General features: G+C 33.8%; 1 protein-coding gene and 1 long non-coding RNA gene across 7 annotated transcripts in view; one reads left to right on the top strand and one right to left on the bottom strand.

Moving 5' to 3' along the window:
• The window catches only part of LOC146996995 (cullin-5-like), a 332,836-nt gene that overhangs the window by 115,884 nt on the left and 196,346 nt on the right, over nucleotides 1-20,606 (bottom strand). For 2 of the 6 annotated variants that reach the window (XM_085816415.1, XM_085816414.1), the window contains exon 5: nucleotides 4,418-4,480. The exons of 2 other annotated variants lie outside the window; for them this stretch is intronic. In XM_085816415.1, coding sequence (XP_085672541.1) covers nucleotides 4,418-4,480 — 63 coding nt within the window. Of the gene's footprint in view, nucleotides 1-4,417; nucleotides 4,481-11,425; nucleotides 13,662-20,606 lie in introns of those variants that run through there. 2 more of the 6 variants (XM_085816410.1, XM_085816411.1) reach the window with 1 other exon arrangement.
• LOC146996996 (uncharacterized) overlaps nucleotides 1-20,606 on the top strand; it is a 216,420-nt gene that overhangs the window by 14,570 nt on the left and 181,244 nt on the right. The window lies entirely within an intron of this gene.

Below are 20,606 nucleotides of genomic sequence, written 5' to 3'. Positions count from 1 at the left end.
AAATATGCAGTAATTATAATTAAAAATTCACAAGTAAATTTTCCATTTAATGTATTTTTTAGAGATAGTGCAAACTCATCTCCCTGCAACAATTGAAAAGAAAGGTGCTACTATAACAGTTAATCTCAAAAAAGGTTGGTGGGTGGTAAATGTATAGTGTCCGTGCAGCATGGGGGCACCCAAAATATGCTGCAACAAAGTTGCTACTACACTCATGTCCATAAATTAAGGATAATTCGGAGTCACGCGGAAATCGAACTCTAAAATATACTAAAATATCACCTGTAACATCACTACACACATCTTCAAGAATCATATGCAAATTTTAGGAAGTAACCAGATGACACCGATGGTACTTCACAATGACGAGAATGTAAGAAAGTGATATATAACGAATACAGGCAAAGAAGTAAAATTGTTCGCAGGCACTTTATAAGCATTTCAGTGCAATAACCAAATAGTTCGCAGGGGCTTTATAAGCATTTCAGTGCAATAACCGACAAAGGACGCATTTGGATGATTTTTTACGTGGTAGAATTATCGGCCGTCTGGAATGTGGGCGTACCCAACTGGAAGTATCAGACAAACTTGGAATTGCCCAGAGTGTCATCTCCAGGCTTTGGCAACGATTCCCAGATGATGGTAATGTGAGTAGACGTTACAGCACAGGTCGCCCCAGAGTTACAGCGCCGAATAAGGACCGGTATTTGGCAGTTACTGCCAAAACAAACAGGTGGAGCACAGCCTGAGACCTGCCTCGTCAGCTCTCTTCAGCCACTGGTACGACAATTTCAAGGCAGACCGTGTACAGACGCTTAGGGCAGATTGGTTTATATGTTCGTAGACCTGTCAGATGCGTTCCACTTACTGCAACTCACTGTCGCCTGCGGTTAGCCTGGAGTAGAGAGTGGACCACTGTGGACACCACAACAGTGGGCTTGTGTGATGTTTTCCGACGAGTCCAGGTTTAGCTTGCAGTCTGATTCTCGCCGGACTTTCTTTCATATGGAGAGCTCCAGGTATTCGTTACCACCAAGAAAGCATCATTGAACGACACCGTTACGGTGGTGTAGGAGTGCTCGTTTGGGGTGGAATTATTCTGGGTTCCAGAACTGACCTTCATGTTCAAATTGGAATCATGACAAGCCATATCTATCGGGACGTCATTCTGGAACAACATGTACATTTGTTTCGGGGTGCCATGGGCACACAATTTGTTTATGGATGACAACGCCCGTCCTCACCGTGCAAATATCGTAAGCGAATGCCTTCAATCGGAGGATATCACCCGTACAGACTGGCCAGCATTCTCACCAGACTTGAACCAGTAGAACACGTGTGGGACATGCTTGGCCGACGAGTTGCAGCCCGTCAACCTCCTTCTACATGTCTACCGGAACTTCGGAGTGCATTGCTTTTTGAGTGATGTAATATCCCCCAAGATCAGATGGATAATTTGATACTCAGATGCCTAGGCGTTGTACGGACTGTATTGCATCGTCTGGGAGACATACAATGTATTAACAATCAAACCAACCATGTAATATTGGTTTTTTGTAAATAAGTTTTTTTTTTTTTGGTAATTTGCTATAGGGAGAAAAGAAATCGCTAATTTTTTTAATAATATCAAACATATAGCATCTGTTTTTGCTCTTTACCTTTTGTTTAATAAATAAGCTTTACAAATAAGTCAAATTTGTTTTGCTTCTAACTTTTCCTTTGCCTGATTTTGCATTATCCTTAATTTATGGACATGAGTGTATAACAGCGAGTACTTTTGTGTACAGAAGCTGTCTTGAAAGCTTAGAATCTAAAATTTTAAGTTTGTATTTGTTTTTACTGAATTGTAAGTATTATAAATTCATGTGTTTGGAAGCGTCCGAGTTTCAAAAATAATAAAAGTATAAATGATAAATAATAAAACTTCAAAATAGTAAATCAAACAATCATCAAAATGTTTAGTACCTATTTAAAAATTTGGAGCTTTCTTTCAATTTTAAAGTAATTTAAAATTTAATAAATAGCTTTAAAACTCTTGCCAGTCACTGCTCATCTCAATGCATATAATAGCATTATAATTTTTTATAATAATAATGCATATTTTGTTTAATTTCATGAGGCTGAAGGAGACATTGTAAACTTATATTATGAATACGAGTCATATTTTGTAAAATTCGATGAAAGGCCATTCGAAAAACATGTATACATTGACAGAATTGCCGATATAAATAAAATATGTTATTAACAATATTAACTTCTTATTAATTAAGAAAAGGCTGCATTAAATATATTAAAAGGATCTTTTAAAATTTTTGCAGGAAATGAATTTAAGTTTCTCTTAAGTGAATGGATATTTTTATATCTTTATTACCGTATTTGCAGGCGCATAAGGCACATCTCCCTTTTTTTATACACATTTCATTATAATGAATTTACAGTATTTTAAATATAAATACAAAGTAATACTTTATACCCACAATTCATCTGGGGAAGAGCTTTTAATTTTCTTCATCAAAACCTAAACACTCATCACCATAGCTAAATGAAAAGTCACTTGAGACCTCTCCTAAATCAGCATTCGAGTCCTCATACAACAGATTGTCCTCTGTACCATCCAGTGTATTAATAATGCCACACTTCATACATGATTTAACCTCTGCCTCTGTTTTCACAGCATCCCAAGATGCTTTGACCCATTCAGAAACTTTCCAAATGTTAGGCCTTCCCCTTCTTCTTGATGGTGTAACCTCAAAATTTGAAGCCTGCATCCAGCTTGCATGCTTTGTTACAGCAATTTCAACGTTGTTTTTGAACCATAATTTGCCAACAAACTTAAGAAACACCAAACAGTTGAAATTTCCCACTTAAAAGTCGTTCGCAAAAATTGCAGTTTTCATGCCAGATGCACATTTACTAAGCTCTCCGTAACTGTAATATTCCCACACATCGCAAGGAAACAAGAAAAAAATCACATAACTCCAAAAAAAGAGGAAATTTCCAGAAATTAATGCAATCAAAAACTGAGTATCGACATACAAGATGCACCTCCTTTTTTTCCCGACTTATTTTCAAAGAAAAAAAGTGCGTCTTATACACTAGAAAATTTGCTATTTAAAACTTTCTTACATTTATTGGAAAACAAATTGTTTTATATGCTTAATTTCATTCACATAACTATGCTCACTGTAGTTATTGGCTATACTAAATATTTGAATGAAGAAATGTAAGTTTTATTTGCACAAAAACTATTAGCATATGTTTTATAGCAATACACGCAAGTACACAAAAGTGATACACAAAAACTATGAGCATATAGTTTTATAGCAATTTATGAGAGCAAAGTTTTACATAAAAATGTAAATGAATCATAAACGCATCTGTTATATAATTTCAATACAATGAGATATAACAATAATCACTGAGGAAATCTGATATGATTGTGATGACTATATTCAATAATTAAAAAATTCCAAAGATTCCAGTAAGATTTTAATAACTGGAAGAGTAACTTCTTACTGGATCAATAAAACGCTTTTCTGCTGTTATCAGTTTTACTGGAGGAGATGTCTGAAATACTGCTATTGCGACATTATACTGATTAAACTAATGTAACACTGTGCGACACCCACACAGATCTTTAAAGCAGCAATTCTCAACAGGTGGTACACAAGATAAAAAATAGGTGGTAGGCAAAGAAACAAAGTTCAAAAATTCTATGAAGAAAAAAAGAACAATTGTTAGAAAATTCCTGTGATTGCACTTCCACTGAAGATTTCATAAATAACAACTTTTGGCTACACCGAAAAAAAGAATTTAAAGGCATTTCAAATAAAGCTAAATTTTTATTGCCTTTTCGCACAACCTATTTGTGTGAACAAGGATTTTCTTCCATGTTTTATTTGAAAAATAAATACAGAATAAAATTAAAAGTGGATCACACTTAAAGCTAAGTGAAATAAGGCCAGACAAAGAAATTGATCTCTCTTAAACAGGCCCAAATTTTACACTAAATTTAAGTATATAACTTAAATTTTGATAATTAAAATGGTAACCAATTCTTAATTAATATTTTTTATGTGTGCCTATTTAATACAGATAGCCAATAGCTTGTGCAAATGGCAAAACATTTATTTTTTCTATTTATATTGAGAAACTGAATAAGTATTATAAAATGTACAATAATTATACTGGTTGTACTAAGGTTTTTAAATTTTTGTTTAGATGGTATGTGTTAGTCAAAAGGTTGAGAACCGCTGCTTTAAAGCAATTAAATTTATGTCACTTTGTGAAGTTATACAAAAGTCGCAGTGTGACATTAACATCATTATCGCAGCATGACTTTACTACCATACTCAAAGACAAAGAAGCAACAATAACAAAAAAAAAAAGAAGCCAAGAGAAAAAATTGGTATCTTACCTCTCAGCCTCCACATCCAATGGGCTTGTTTGCTCACATCCTCTTCTTGGGCGCTTCGCATTCCTATAATAAACAAAAATAGGTACAATTTTATTACCGAGACCATAATAAACCACAGTGACAGTACATGCATAAAAGCATCAAACTTGGCACACACATCCATTTAAATCATAAACTGACATCACATAAATTTAGATACTTCTAAATGCAAGTGAATTATGACTGCACATAAATTTAGATAGCTCTAAATTTTAATTTACCACTGAAATACTGGTATACTTTTTAAACTTTTTAAAAGTGCATCGAATCTATCTATTTAGAAATTGCCAGAGATGAAAAATTTGCAATAAAATTTTGACAAAGAAAAGGCATCATTCATGACTGTGTGTGATTATGACAAAGCCTCAAGGGCTATCTGCCTGTGCCTTTGTGGAGCACTTTCTAAGGGAAACTGGCTCGTATACACGTTACACATGGGGAAAACCACGAAAACGCCCAGCCCGTTCCTGGGATTCAAACCTCGGAACGACTACCAGCGTTCGGCGACTCCACCGCTCGGCCGCTGGTGGGCCTCATTCGTGATAGAAAATTAGGCTTAAACTATAGTCCAAGAACCATGAAATGAAACCATTTCATCGATAACTCAACAACTAAATGGCACCTTTAATCTTCTAGGTGTATCTACGGATTATTTCGTATTGAAAGATGGCTTTCCAAATCACGACACGCAGAATATTCTTGTCAGATTTTGATAAATACGAAATGGTTTCGAATGAATGCGGCAACTGGCAGTAGGGAAATAGCAATCAATAGAGAAAGATGTTACAGCGCGAGGTTCATAAATAAAAACCTCGTATCCAGCCACACTATCTGCCGACCTGTAGGCGATTTTCGTGCCGAAACCGAAAAATACTAAGAAGCCTTCGACCGAAAGCTTTGTGTATGCAAAAAGTTTGTGAAACAAAATTTCTCTTATAAAATAAAATGCAATTTGCACTGAACCCATGAATTACTTTTAAAGAAATTAATATCACCTAATTTACAAATAATTTCTTTTAGCATGGAATAAATACTTAAACAGGTATCTTACAATTACATGAAATAACGTAATCTTTAAAGGCATTGATGTATACAATATAAATATTTGCTTGTTATTTTATGAAATAACAGTGTCTGGGAAGCCCACTCAAATATCCTGTAGAATTTTAACAAATTATTTTATAGGATACAAATATGCATCTGTTTTTTTATGAAATATGTGAAATTCATGCAAATAAAATTAAGGATTATGAAATTTATTTTAATATAAATAACTCTGCAAAAAGAAATATTCAGGAGACTTTATTCCCCTTATTTTCCTATTATTGTCATCATAAAAAAAATAATAGCATTTATCTTAAAGATAATTAGCTTATTTAAAAAATACAATCTGTAAGCACTTTCTTTAACTCGATATAAGATCCATTTATTTTAAATACTTTTCTAAAACTTTTTATAAAAAATAAGAAAATAATGTAAGCACAAACCTTGTGGTTGAAAAGTTAGGCAAACCTTGGGTTCAGTACCCCTCAAATAAATAATGAAAACAATCTCAGATTTTATAGGATAAAAATTAGGTCCAAACGGGCAATTTTTTTCATTTACAGACAATCATTAGATGTTTGGGCTAATGCTACTTTGGACTAAAAGTATTTAAAAGCTACAATTTCAGACAGACTGTCTTGCACACTTAAAATACAAATGTTTTATTAATTACACTGCTTGCCTTAAAAATATGTTTCTTAATCAAAAATTTGCTAAATTTTTATAAAACATAAACTAATACTTATAAAAGAGCCTGAGGCAATTTGTTACAATTAATTAAATTGTTCAACGTTGTTTAATTAATTGTTTAGGCGGTCAGAGCCGGAACAGCTAATGAAGTTTATGAGACTGTGATATTACTTTCGGTTTTGTGAAATGAAGAATTACATAATATACTTTCAGATTGAAGTTCTGTAGAAACAAAAAAGTAAGTACCATCCCTCTTTCTGAAGCTCCTTATTTGTTTATTGACTTTTGGTAATTAAAAGGTCACTAAAGGAGATATCAGCGAAAAAACATACATTGAAAACAAAGTTAAAACAAAACGTTGCCGACAAAAATATCCAAAGAAGTGATTTGGAAGTGCTGAAGAATAAGTTTAAAGTGTTCGAGACAAAGATAAATTCCAATTTCGATTCTTTGTTCGGGTTATGTATTGAAGAAAGTGCAGTCAAAAGTCTTTAATCCGGACATCCATAATCCGGAATGATCTATAATCCGGACCTCAAAGCTACAAATTTTCCGCGCATGCGTTTACGCATATGCATAATACGTTTACGCATGCGCGTTTAATGTATAACGGACGGTATAAGCTAAGCTAAAATTATCTATTTCAGTTAATGTTGCAGATTGTGTTGTTCCTTAATCTTCTAATTGGATACGGCTTATTATTTTCTTTTAGACTATTAGAGCAATTTAATAAAAGTAAGTTGGAACTTTCGATTATGTCAAACACAATTTCCGATACTGGAGCTGCAAAGAATCTACAAAGGGAAAGCATGTTTCGATGTCCATCAAACAAAAAGTGGAATTACTGCAAAAAATGGATAAAGGCATATCCTTTGTTTCTCTAACCATTCCAAAATCTGTTTATCAATTTCAAGCTGCTCTGTGGGGGGGGGGGGACGTCACGGCGTGCAATGAACTGGAAATTGATCTCTCAGCACTATCCTCATCTTCATGGCAGATGTTTTTATTTTAATCGGCTTATATTTCGTTATTAAATGTAGTATTTCATCTCGATTTGCTCCCTCTTTGATATGATTTAAATCAAATTCCTCGTCATTATAAATATCACGAATACACATCAAATAGTTTTCTGGTTGCAATTTTCTAATTTCTATGCATAATGTATGCTTTACGCATGCGCGGGTTGAAAGAAATGTTTAATAAAGTAAGCAAATAAATATTAAGATTTTTTTGTAAATTTTGATACCCTTTAGATCATAATTGCTCTTTATTTCATAAATTACGGTTTTATATTTTTAATTTTATAATTTATGCATGCCATTTTACCAGATTTAAACTGATGATCTATAATCCGGGAAAACCGATAATCTGGAATCGCTGAAGTCATGACAAGTCCGGATTAAAGACTTTTGATTGTATTGATGCTTATGTAAAAGAGAAAGAAGAGATTGACGATATTGTCTTAGATGTAGAAGTCGAATTAAATCGTAAATTAGCTAAGCTTTCCAAAGAAATTGAATAGGAACCTTTGGTTTTCACGAATGCTTAGGTCAATGTTAAATTATCCAAAATTATTTTGCCAACGTTTTCGGGTAACTTACACGAGTAGCTTTCACTTAAAGATATTTTTTAGCCAGTGTTGATTCAAATCCTAATTTAACAGATGTGGTCAAATTACAGTACTTAAAATCTGCGCTAAGAGGAGATGCTAATCGTATTGTTCAGTCAATATCCATAGTTGACTCTAATTATAAATTAGCCTTTTCATTACTAGAAGAAAGGTTCTCTAATCACCACGAACAAGTGTATGTTCATCTGAAACGATTTATGAATATGCATCCTACGCAAAATGAGTCTGCGTCAGCAACATTAAATGTAATTGACATTTAGAGACTCTTTCACTGAACTGTGTTATCTTCAGTACAGTGGCTTTGTTTTGTATTAGCTGAGAAATACTTGGCGACAGAGCAGAATCTTGTCTAATAGCGCATGCGCCACTAGAATCGCCGCTGAAATATATTTTCGATAAACTTGATTCTTGATGTACACATTCGGAGTTGCGAATCATATGTTACTCTGTAAGAAAGAAAGCTAGCACTAGACTGTCGCCATGGAAAATAAATGTATTGAAAGTAAAAGTGTTATTTTCTGTAATGTGTGTGTGGTGTTATTTTATTGCGATATATAGCTATTGACGAGAAATAGAATAATTCAATTCACCAAACACACTTGAATTGAATTATTCTATTTCTCATGAATAGCTATATATCACAATAAAATAACACCACACACATTACAGAAAATAACACTTTTACTTTCAATACATTTATTTACCATAGTGACACTCTGGCACTACGTTTCTTTCTTACAGCGTAACATACGAATCGCAACTCCGAATGTACGTTTTTCTGCTCATATCTCCTTTAGTGACATTTTAATAAGCAAAAGTCAATAAACAAATAAAGAGCTTCAGAAAGGGGGAGGGTACTTAAACTTTTGTTTCTACAGAACTTCAATCTGAAAGTATCCTAGTAATCCTTCGTTTCACAAAACCAAAAGTAATATCACAGTCTCATAACCTTCATTAGCTGTTCCGGCTCTGACTTACTGAGTTGGATCTTTTAATTTCTTATTTAACTACTTTTATTAAATTTCAGTTTACAATATAAAATTAGTTAAATTTTTACAAAATGTAAAATAATTACACTGCTCACTTTAAAACTATGATTTTTAATCAAAAATTTGTTAAATTTCTACAAAGTATAAAATAGATAATAAAATATGTTAATTCCAAATTCAGGCTTCCAAGTGCCTATATGTTCGGGTGGAGGACTATGTTATCCAAAATTTAATGACTATAGGCAACATTGTTTTTCAACAATGCGTAAACATACATATGTTCATGCAAATTATCATTATTTAGTTTCATGAAATATGATACAGGGTGATAATATTTGGTGACAACAATTAGAAAAGTGCTTCCGACATTTAAAGTGATTTGACACAAAATGCCATTTTGAAACTAATAGCCCTTCTGGGGTAATTCACATCTGTGCTTTAGAAAAAAATATAAAATTAAAAATATTAAAATAAAAGCTGAAAGATTTCAAATTTTATATTACACCCAAAGGGAATTCTTTTAATGTTTTGTGTGTTACCTTTAATTCTCAAATAGCCTGTTCTTCGTACATAAATCACATAAAATTCAAGTAAACAGCTATATAAAAAAAAATATTTAAAAAAGGCCTGTCTTCAAAATTTCCAATAGCCTTGCGTGCTAGAGGTAAAGAAATTTTTTTCCCATACAGCAATACCATTGCTCACTTTTATTCCATTATAACTGATGAAGTCACTTCAAATAATAAGGAAACTTTATGATGGTGTACAAGATGATTTGTGAACAGTCAAAAAATATTAGATAAGAAAGACATCCTACATTTTCTCAGACTAGCTAAGATTACAGGTCCACTCAATAATAATTCTATAATCTCAATAATTTCAAAATCCGGGTTAGATGGTAGCAACATTAGCTATGAGTTATGATGGAGCAGGTAACGTGATTAAAAAAGGGAATTGGAGCTCAGATTAAAGCTTTTGCTTCAAAAGCAATCCATATGCACTGCACTTCTCATTACATGAATCTTGTGTTCATATACTCATGCAACATTTCTGAAATTCACAATATGCTGAACAAACTTTAAAAAAAATATTCAAATCGGCAAAAAATATTAGACCTTTTCCGGACAAAATAGATAGCCTATACGGCATTGAGGCGTACCGCCACTTCTATCACAGCTTTTCCGATATCACCGAATTTAAAGGATCCGAAATTCGATCGAAAGCAAGTCTATCGAAATACTGTTCATTGTGATTCTGTGTTTTGTTAATACAAAGCTGCATTTTAGCAGTACCTTAACTTGTCTAGCTCATTTTCCAACTAAAATCTCAGTTTTCAAATTTCGAAAAGATTGTATATCACCGTTTTGCATCAGTTTGCGCTGATCATGTAAATGAAATTTGTGTAAATTTGTATAATTTGTGACATATAAAGATGATTTACCCTATCCGGTAACACATCGACGTATTTTCACTTAAAAAAAACATCAGAGAATTGCACAATATCGGCAATGTGCATCTTCCTTTGTTCAAGTACACATTGATGTAAAAAAGTCAAAGGAAATTGACAAAAATCCAGTTTTTCTTACTCTTGTAAAAAGCGCCAAATAAGTGGGCGATTCTGCACTTCACACCCTAATTTTATATTTGCTGCGTTGTTTCAAACAGAGAATAAATAGGATTAAACCAATTGTTTCCTTTTCCTAATATACTGTGAAAGCATCGATTTATCCGTTTATAGTTATATTTATAGTAAATTAATTGAATTCTGCTGCTATGCTCAACGATATATATAGTTAACAAAATAGCTCTAGACAAACGTTACGCAAATCAAACGACGCCAACTGTACTTTTAAATACGATGAAAATAAAATTAATAATCATGTACATACTAATGAGTGGATGAACTTTCGTTAAGTAACAATTACTGATGTAAAAAATTAAACACAAATATTAACACTTAATTAAATAGATAACCAATAGAATAGACTGATGCAATACATTAAAAGAATTTAACTACAGTTTATTATGAAAAACTTAATGCAGATAATTTAATTTTCATCAACAAAGATTTAACCGGGACATTGGTAGTACCGACAAACCGAGTGAAGTGCTAAAAAATTAAATAAAACAATATAAATACGCAAATATACATTACCTGGAGCTGAAAGGCTCGGACTCCATTTCAGAAATTTTTATTTTTATTACACAAGTAAATTACAATATATATACTACAATACAAAAATTTTAATGGCAAGAAAAAGTATTTATTACAAAGATTATTTACAAAAATATTATATACAAATGTTAATAGTTAGTAAGAAAAATTAGTATTTATATACAAAGATATTATATACAAATGTTAGTAAGGTTAGAATAAATATTTATGTACGAAGATATTAAAGCTTAAATATCTGAAAAAGAATTAGAAAATTATATAAAAAAATATATCAAATACAAAGATAAAATATCTGAAAAAGGAATTAGAAAATTTATAAAAAATATTAAAGATTCTTAAAAAGAATTAGAAAATTATATTAAAAAAAATCAAAAATACAAAGATATTTAAGATTAAATATCTTAAAAAGAATTAGAAAATTATACAAAAAATATATCAAACAGAAAGCTATTAAAGATCTTAAAAAGAATTAGAAAATTAGATCAAATTAGACAATGAAAAATATATAGAGAATTTATAATCGCAAGAATAGCACCTAGATCCAACAAAGTTAAAGTCTAGTATGAGCTAAGGCTCCTCTAAACCTTAGTATAGCCTTAGTATCATCCTTGAACCGGCAGGTTCCTTTCAACGGGCGCCTGGACGGAAGGGTCCTATCCCGATCGAAGTTGCGTCTCTTTTCGAACATTATGGGCATAAGTGTTGTTCGGCAGAGTGATGATGGCATGTCGATAAGCAATGTGGATGGTAAGCAATGATAGTCCAGCAGAAAGATGATTTGAAGATACCTGCACTTGGGGAGAAGTATTCAGAGGCTAACTCCTAGGTTGAAAGTCGCTGCGCTGAGGTATAGAAGGCGGCGTCGGTGGGCGGGGAGATCTTGAAATCTTCAGGTCAGGTGGGTGAAAGTGTCCAATGGGAGAAAAAGTTGGAATTTGGAAATAGAGCTGAGGGGTCTCATGCAAGCAAGTGTGTTATGTTCACAGATCAAAGATATAATTTAAGAGTTTTTTTTTTTTTTTTTTATAATTAATTAGTTAAAGATGTTAGCTTCCTCACAAATAGTAAAAAGAATTAATAGTTTCTCCATGGGTGTGTCTGCGGCTTTTAATTGGTGTAAGCTATTTTTGAGAGTAGAGAAGAATTTAAATATGTTATTGTAGCCGAAAGTATTATTGAGTTCTTTTAGTGTAGATAGAATGTCGGTGAAAATGTTCGCGTTGGATGTAGTGTTGGTAGTCTGATTTCTAATGTCTTGTGTATTGTTGGAAGTAACTTGTGCATATGTTCTCCCTTGTGTAAGGTTTGGGGTGCTATTGCTTGGTGTAAAAGTGTGATTGGGTGATTTATTTAGGTTTCTGTTTTTGGGGAATTTCTCGCAACCGCGGAATGAAGCTGGATGATTTTTTTGGCAGTTTGCGCATGTGGGGTTATCTAATTTACCTTGTGTTGGGCAGTCTGTTGTTTTATGTTGTTGTGCGCATTTAACACACCTAGGTAAGAAGAAACAATTGTCTGATGAGTGATTAAAACGTTGGCAGTTGTGGCATTGTGGTGTAATGTTTTTGTTGATGTATTTTTCGATTGTGATAATGAACATACCTAGGTGTGTTTCACTGTAGATTTTGTCGATGTTTGGTGTTGGCATGAGTTGTATCTGAAATAGTGGCATGGGTTGTTTGGTTTTGAATCTTGTGAGTTGTACTACTTTGTGTACATTGTATCCGAGGTGTGTGAGTTCCGTGGAAATTTCATGTGTGTCAGTGGTAATGGGTAAGCCTCGGATAACTACTTTAATTGGGCGTTTGTGCTTGGGTGTAATGATATAATGTTCGATGTTATGTTTTTGTAAGTCTGTGGTGAGTTGTCTGTGATCATCTGTTGTTGATGGTAGTAACTTGAGGTATTCTCCACTTATTTTGGCGTAAAATGTAGCATTAGTCAGTGTAGTGAGTTTCTTGATGTACTGGTTGTGTGTGGCGCCATCTATCGGCTTAACCATAATTGGTGTAGGTGTGCTATATTGGGGAAGTCTTGTATCTGGTGTTTGCGAGCTGTTAATTTGTGTTGTGGGTTGGGTGGAATGAGTGTCAGGTTGCGAGAGTGCTGTGTAGCTGTTTTGGGTGGGTATACTGTTGGGTGCAACATTTACGGGTACCTTAGCAGTTTTGTGTGGTTTTTTGAATCCTTCCGTGTCGTCGTCACTGTCTGAATTATCACGTGGTTTGCGTTTCTGTTGTGTGATTGGCTGTGTAATGCTTGCATGGGAAAGAGCAATATTCAACTTACCCCTCAGCTGATCCAGCAGAGTCTTCTTCTTTTCTATCTCCTTTTTCAGAATGTCCGAATGATAGTCCGTGTCCGTGACTGGTCTGTTGGCCGATAAGTACCGGATGGTTCCGTAATAGCTAGTAATGCTCCTTTCTACTTCAACGATTTCTTGTCGGAGTGTAGCAATTTCCAGCTCCGTAAGAACGTGACCAGCATTGTCCTGGTCCATATCAGTGGCCGTCGTATTCGAGGTGTCCGCAACAGGATCCATACCTTTATCCGGTGGAACCGCTTCGCTACGGGGAGTCTGCTTAGTACGAGCCATATCGAGAGGTCACGATTTCATGAGCCGTAAAGCTTTTGCACTTCGTCGCGAAGTCAGTGGCGAACGGCCATGTGCCCTTTCTAGCCAATCAGAAAAATCAGTTAAAAATTACACTAAAATTTCATTGGATGGATTTGCACCGTTTGCTAATTGTAAATTTCGGCCCCCTCCCAGACCCGAAGCACTTGGCGACATAAAGTTCGAGCGTTTTCACTCTGCTCTTGTTAACAACCACTGATCAAGGAAACGTCAATGCTTGTCAAAATTCATGATGTAACCCCTCACAAAATTGATTCTGGCCCTTTTTTGACACAAAAAAATTTACTAAATTAAGTCCTTCAGTGTTTTTACCTTTTTTTCACTGTAGAAGGCAGTTACTCTTGTTAAATTTAACATTTGGCACTAAATTTTACCTCTTTGCGGAACCCTCTTTTTGGCGATAAAAATAATTCTTTGATGATGTGGGGATAAAGGCATTGGTCATTGCAAATTCGAATCCTTTGTTACCATTTCAATTAATGCTGGTGATTTTTTTAGTCTAAAACAAACACTTCGCTTCCGAAAACTGTCAGATTTAAACTGAAATGAGTTTCACTTCAGTTTTAGACAAACGAAATAATTTGACTAGCTACTCGGGAGAGGCGGAATATCTTATTGTAGCAAGTACGGTTATATAAATGGCAGGGAAAACTTTCTACTACCACCTTGCAATAAACTTTCATTTAAACCTCAGGACCCCGTAATATTTACACAAATTTTGTGGGACTCCATAAGTATTGCGCAAATAAGACACACGCGTGAGTGAAACTCTCAATTTTTTTCACTTGTACTGTAATATACTATTGCAGTTTCAGGTCATTCCCTTTAATTTCTAATTTTAAGACATAGAACGATGTGAAATTTTTAAATATGTAACAAACGAAATGACAGCTTCACGTGCAAAGCAAGGAAAATGAACGTTTATATTATAAAAAGAATGCGTCGAAACGTTTTCGTTTTTCCCTTTGTCTGTATTGTCTAGCTTTTTTTATTTTCAGATACATTGTGTAAAAATATTTGATAACTGTAAAATTATTATATTAAGTTAAAGAAATATCAAAACTGCTAAAATTTTGGCAACATCCTACTGCAGGTCCCGCGACCAACACGGGAGTCGTGACCTACAGTTTAAGAAACCCTGTTCTAGGTAAAATCCTAGTATACGGAACAGCATTTGACGCGACTTTAAAAATCGTCGCCAACACCAAAATGACACATAATGCCGCCGAATCCCGTATGTACTGCAAACTAGAATTAAAACGTGTTCTCTCTCTCACACACACACATACCATATCCATATATATATATATATATAATTTATTTACTAAATAATATTGATTATATTTATCTTCTAAGATTAATTATAGTAGATTTATCTGAAAAGAGTGAATCCATACTTAGTAAGTTCTATTTCGAAAGATGTTTTTAAGCAACTTGAATGAAAATTGTTAAAAATGTTTAACGGGGACTGGAATTAAATCATGAATAACAAAATTTCAATTGTAAAAGGAATAAATTAAAAGCAAGAATTAAATTAGATACAAATATACATATAAATTATATGCGTTGCTCTAGTTATTTCGTGCACTATTTAGGAATTTTTTACTTGTTGTAGAAGGGTTAAGGCGACTGTGCCTGGGCACCTTGTTGTGTCCAAACACCGTTCCATCGTGATACACCAAGACTCCATTAAATGTGATCACATTTTTCCAACCGGGATAGTGATTAGTGACTCTGAGTACCGTACCGAAAGACTCGCGCTCGAATCCCGGAGACTGCATGGATGTTTGTAAATGTATAGTGTCTGTGCGGCATGGGGGGCACTCTAAATACGCGGCGGGCCGAAAGTCTTTTTTCGTTTTGGAATATATGAAAGATGTTATATTATATGTTAGTCTAAACGCATATTCATCTAATATCCTGTAGAATGTGTCGCTATTCCACTTGACCCATGTCCATCCATAAACTCTATTGATATACCATATTAAAATTTAAAAGAAACCTTGTTTAAAAAAATGTATTTGTAATATTTGGATCGTATTAACCGAACTGTTGATCACAATAAGCGATGTATTTTCCATGTTTTCGTATACAAACTGAAGGGCGTTCTGCAATTCGATAACAATATCCAAATGATAACATTATTTTTCACATTGGACAGCTGATGTTTATCCATTTTCACAGTCGCACTTTCCCGTAATTCTGATAATACTCTGTTACATGCAGTTGAAAACAAGTCTGAAATCATTTTTTCCAAATGCAATTGAAAAATAGATCACTTGTACTGTTTCTGACAGAATTTAAACCACTTCAGAATTAATCAGGTTTACATGAATACAAAGCGTTATTATGGCAATGGTACGCAAGTCGCGAAGAAATTTTGGGGGGTCGCTAAATTCAAAAAAAATTTATTTGACAACAAAAAATATAACGGCATATGAAAAGAATTTTGGATGTTTAACATTTACTAGGAATTTTAAATTAATCATTTCCATATATTAATTTTGATCGTATTGTTTTCCCCTTGATCCAGGCGTTATGCTTGAACAATTCGAGAATCGAATTTCAAAGCGCGCAGCGATAATTGTAATATGCATAGTTTACACACTTGTGTTCCCTATTTCTAACCAAATTTGTTGTCAAGCAAGCATATAACATTTTCGAAGTATTGGAAAATTCGATTGCGTGCTTGAAGGATGATAAAAAAAAAAAAAAAAAAAAAAAAAAAAAAAAAATTTCCAGTTTTGTTCGATGGATAAATGGCTACACAAAGAGGGTACAATCCTAGAACGCGGTATGGTCTTGGCGCGAGTTTGAAAATTTTCGCCAACACCAAAATGACCCGTTTACTGCTTATAATAATGTCGCAAAATTCACCCAATCCCGTGTGTAACGTATACTGGGATTAAATCGGCAAGAGTGAAAATGGGAATGATGGTCAGACATCTAATAAACATTTTTCTTTCTACTTCTAATAAGAAATCAAGTAAATATCAAGAAGAGTTTATTAGATACTGTTTTACATGTTGCATTATCAGTGGAAAATGAATATCCGTTGTGTGTTAAATGCAATGAAAAATCAATGCATGAAACCTGTTAAATTAAAACTATATTTGGAAACTAAACATAACGATTTAGTAAATAAATCTGATTAATTTTTAAGAAATTAACTAACAGCGTGAAATATCAAAATGTATTTTTGAGAAAATATACAACAGTTCCTGAGGTTTCATCGGCATCCTTACAAATTTCATATTTAATTACGAAAAATCTAAAACCTCATACAATTGGAGAATCGCTCAATCTTCCTTTTCGGGAATAAAAATGACATCAATTATCCATGGAGAAAAATACAATAACGACTTAAATGATACGAAACAGTCACGATTTTATTTGAATTCGAAAAGGGGGTGGGATAGAATTCGGAAATATGCAACCGGGAAAAACCGGCAACTATGAAAAAACGAAATAAATAGGCGTAAAATGGACGAAATACGTTAGTCTAAACGCATAATTCATCTAATATCCTGTAAAATGTGTCGCTATTCCACTTGAGCCATGTTTATACATAAACTCAAACTGATAAACCATATTAAACTTTAAAAGAAACCTTTGTTTAAAAAATGTATTTGTAATATTTGGATCGTATTAACCGAACTGTTAATCGCAATGAGTGATGTATTTTTCATGTTTTCATATACAAATTAGAGGAATTTCTGCAGTTCGATAACAATATCCAAATGATAACATTAAGGGGCATTTACTGTATTTTACAATTTCTGATTAACAGGGGGGGGATTCAAACTCTTGGTTGACAGAATGACAGTTTGCATGATTTTCCTTTCAAGAAAATATGATTTTTTTTTTCATCTGGAATTGGATCATTATCCATTTTTTGGCGCATGGCTGTAATATTCTGTCACTAAATTCCAAATTCTTTAGAAGCAAATCTGGCTCCACTGTACCCGAGTAGTTAAAACTGTTGACTACTGCGTTGGCTTTTGTGATTTTTACTATGCAATCAGTTTTCCTTAGAAAAACGGAAGATATAATTCTTTCGTTTGTCCAGTATTAACAACTAAGCTATTTAAAAGAAATAGATGCAATTCTAAAGAATATTATCTATTTACATTTTAATATGTTTAAGTAAAAATGCACTTAATTCATGATACATCTAATTATATAGAATTGCATTTTATATTTCCTTCAGTTTTTAAGTACACAAGAGATACAGAACATTCCTGTGTTACCCTAAATGTATTATGTACCTGTATTATCCTTTAAAATATTCCGTTATTCCACCTGGGACGTCTCTGCCCATAATCTCCACTTTCAAAGGGAAAAAAAGGCCCTTCTGGACGATCGGTAAAATCAACCCTTTCAGATTTTTCATTATTATTTTTTAAATTGGCGATGTTGGCGACATAAACAATTTCGAAAAAAATTAAATACTGAAGACCATTTTGACACTAAATCCAGGTAGTCGTAAATTCTAATAAAAACTAGCTGAAGTGGACTGAAGTTTAGCTTTCCTATTTTTTTTAGCCCAAAGGGCGTTGGCTCAGCAGGGCTATTAATTTCGTTTTGGCACGGCAGGTTTCCTAAATTAATGTTTTGTTAAATTACTGCAAAGTACACGAGGACTATCTGCCTGAGAGAAGGGATGCCTTCGTGGAGGAGTTCCTAAGTGAAATTGGCTCAAACTGGGGAAAACTAAGAAAACACCCATGCCAGCCCGTTAGCCAGGACTCGAACTACCAGTGTTCAGCGACTTTAGCGCTCGGCAGCTGGTGGACCTCCTACGTTAAAATTTAACTGCTATGAATAGGAATGGCATAACTGTTAAGCATTGATAGGGGATGTTTACAGGCTACATTTAAAATGGTTTATTTTACTCTGACAAAAAATGAATAAAGTTTTTGGAACCTAAACAATGAGTAATAAAAAAGATGTAAAACCAATCCTTTTTATGCCAGTCATATTTTATGTCGATTTTACTTTCTTACTTATATCATTTTCTTTTTTCACATAATTTCAAAATTGAGCGTGAGTCATTGTAATGACAAATCAGAATTGCTTCAACTGCCTCCACTGCAAACTTGTTACTTTTATCCGATTCCTGAGGACCATTAATGAAAATATTCTCTGGAAATTTGCATCGTGGGCTAGAATGACAATTAGCTTAGCTTTCTTGGATATGATTTCCGATCAGTATGCTTTGTATCTGTAAGAAATTTAGCCATTTTCAAAGTAATCACACAGTTTTAAATAGTATTTTTTTTTTTTTTTCCTAATTAATCTTAGTTACCTTATGGCAACCCTAGCTACTATACGAAAACGTTGGAAACGAAAAGGTAGGTGTAAGGAAATTCATGAATCACGAAGTTAGTTCACTTCAACTGCAGTGTTTTAAAAGGCAGATGCAAAGCTCATAAACAGTATCTATTTTTCCGCTTTGGCACGTATCGAAAGATGCAAAGTCAACAGAATTTTATTCGTATTTTCTGTTATTATATTCAGACATGTCCTTTAGTTACTCGCTGGGAATTTAACTTTGCTCTTGCTGTTGCCTTTCACCCTAAAGAACTCGGATATATCTCTAACGAAATGAAAGAACTTTGTTTCTTTCTTCTTTTTTCCGGTTGGCTAGGTACAGTGGCTCCCAAAAGTGTTCGAACACTTATGATTTTCATTGAAATAGGGCTCTATCCATTAATCAAAAGTAAACTTTTTCAATGAGATTTTAATAATAAGATCTATTATATAGCCTCATTTATCTGGAATAGTCATATATCTGGAATATCTGGATAGCCTCATTTATCTGGAAATTGTTAAGATCAGATAAATCAAATATTGCCACAATAGATACTTCACGTGTATATACTACCCCAATTTACAATGAAAGAAACAAGCACAGAAACTCAATGTATCAGCTCAACATACAGAAAACTATCGATAAGAATTCCTGAGCATAAAGCCAGAATTATAATTAAAAAAGCAACTAAAACCACCACTAGGTGGTGTTGCAACAAAGACCTTCCTTTCAAGCTTCCCTACATATGAATGCAATTTTAAGTACAATAATCCTGCAGAAACCAAAGAACATGGCAAAACCATCCATTACAACTCTAGCTAAAAAAAAAAAGCAGAATGGTCAACATATTTAATTTGTGTTTACATATGGTTCTGGTACATCAACCTAGAGTACTAACATATAAAGGATACATATATAAAAGATATATATATAATGATATATAGTTACATATATATAAATGAATGAAACACCTATATATGACATTCATTCGGTTCAACTTGATGCCCGGCTGGATTAGTGTCGCTGCTGCTGCCAGAGATGGCAGTTCAGTGTACTGAATTCTGCATGCACTGTGGAAAGAAAAAAGAACTTCCTTCCACACAGCATGAAGGTTTTGTGGTATATTGAATGCAGAATTCAGTACAGAGAGCAGCCCCATCTGGCAGCAACAGCTGCAATTTGACTACACTCTAAGTTGAACTGAACTTGGATGACAGATAAGGGGGTACTTCATTCTATGTGGCTTCAATTCTGTACCAGAGTTCATCAATCATAGTGACAGATGAGTGGTCACATGCCAGTCTCTTGGTAACCCATAACTAGATGTTCTAGGTGGATGAGAGATATGGAGAACTTGCTGGCTAGAGCAACAATGGAATTGAATTCCTCTGTATTGACCACATATCCTCACTGTCCATCATGCATTATTTAGTCGAATGATTTCATTACTTAGGCCTCGATGATAGGGCACATTCATGAGCCTTAACAAGTCATAAATGTACCAGTGGCCATCCAGATTACCAGCTATGAGACCAAGATATAAACTGAATGTCTATCCACGGCACCCCACATTAGCATGCCACGAGCTTAGGCATTATGACAATAACAAATGCAAGTTGCCATCATTCGTGCTACTCCCTGCCTCCATGATTGAATACATCCAACATCATGC

This window comes from Stegodyphus dumicola, chromosome 5 (assembly GCF_044657685.1).
Source record: "Stegodyphus dumicola isolate Sdum_Otavi_A_Nest chromosome 5, ASM4465768v1".
In the NCBI taxonomy this organism is placed as follows: domain Eukaryota; kingdom Metazoa; phylum Arthropoda; class Arachnida; order Araneae; family Eresidae; genus Stegodyphus; species Stegodyphus dumicola.
Note: the sequence above shows the minus strand (reverse complement) of the source record. Positions and strands in the feature narration are given on the sequence as shown.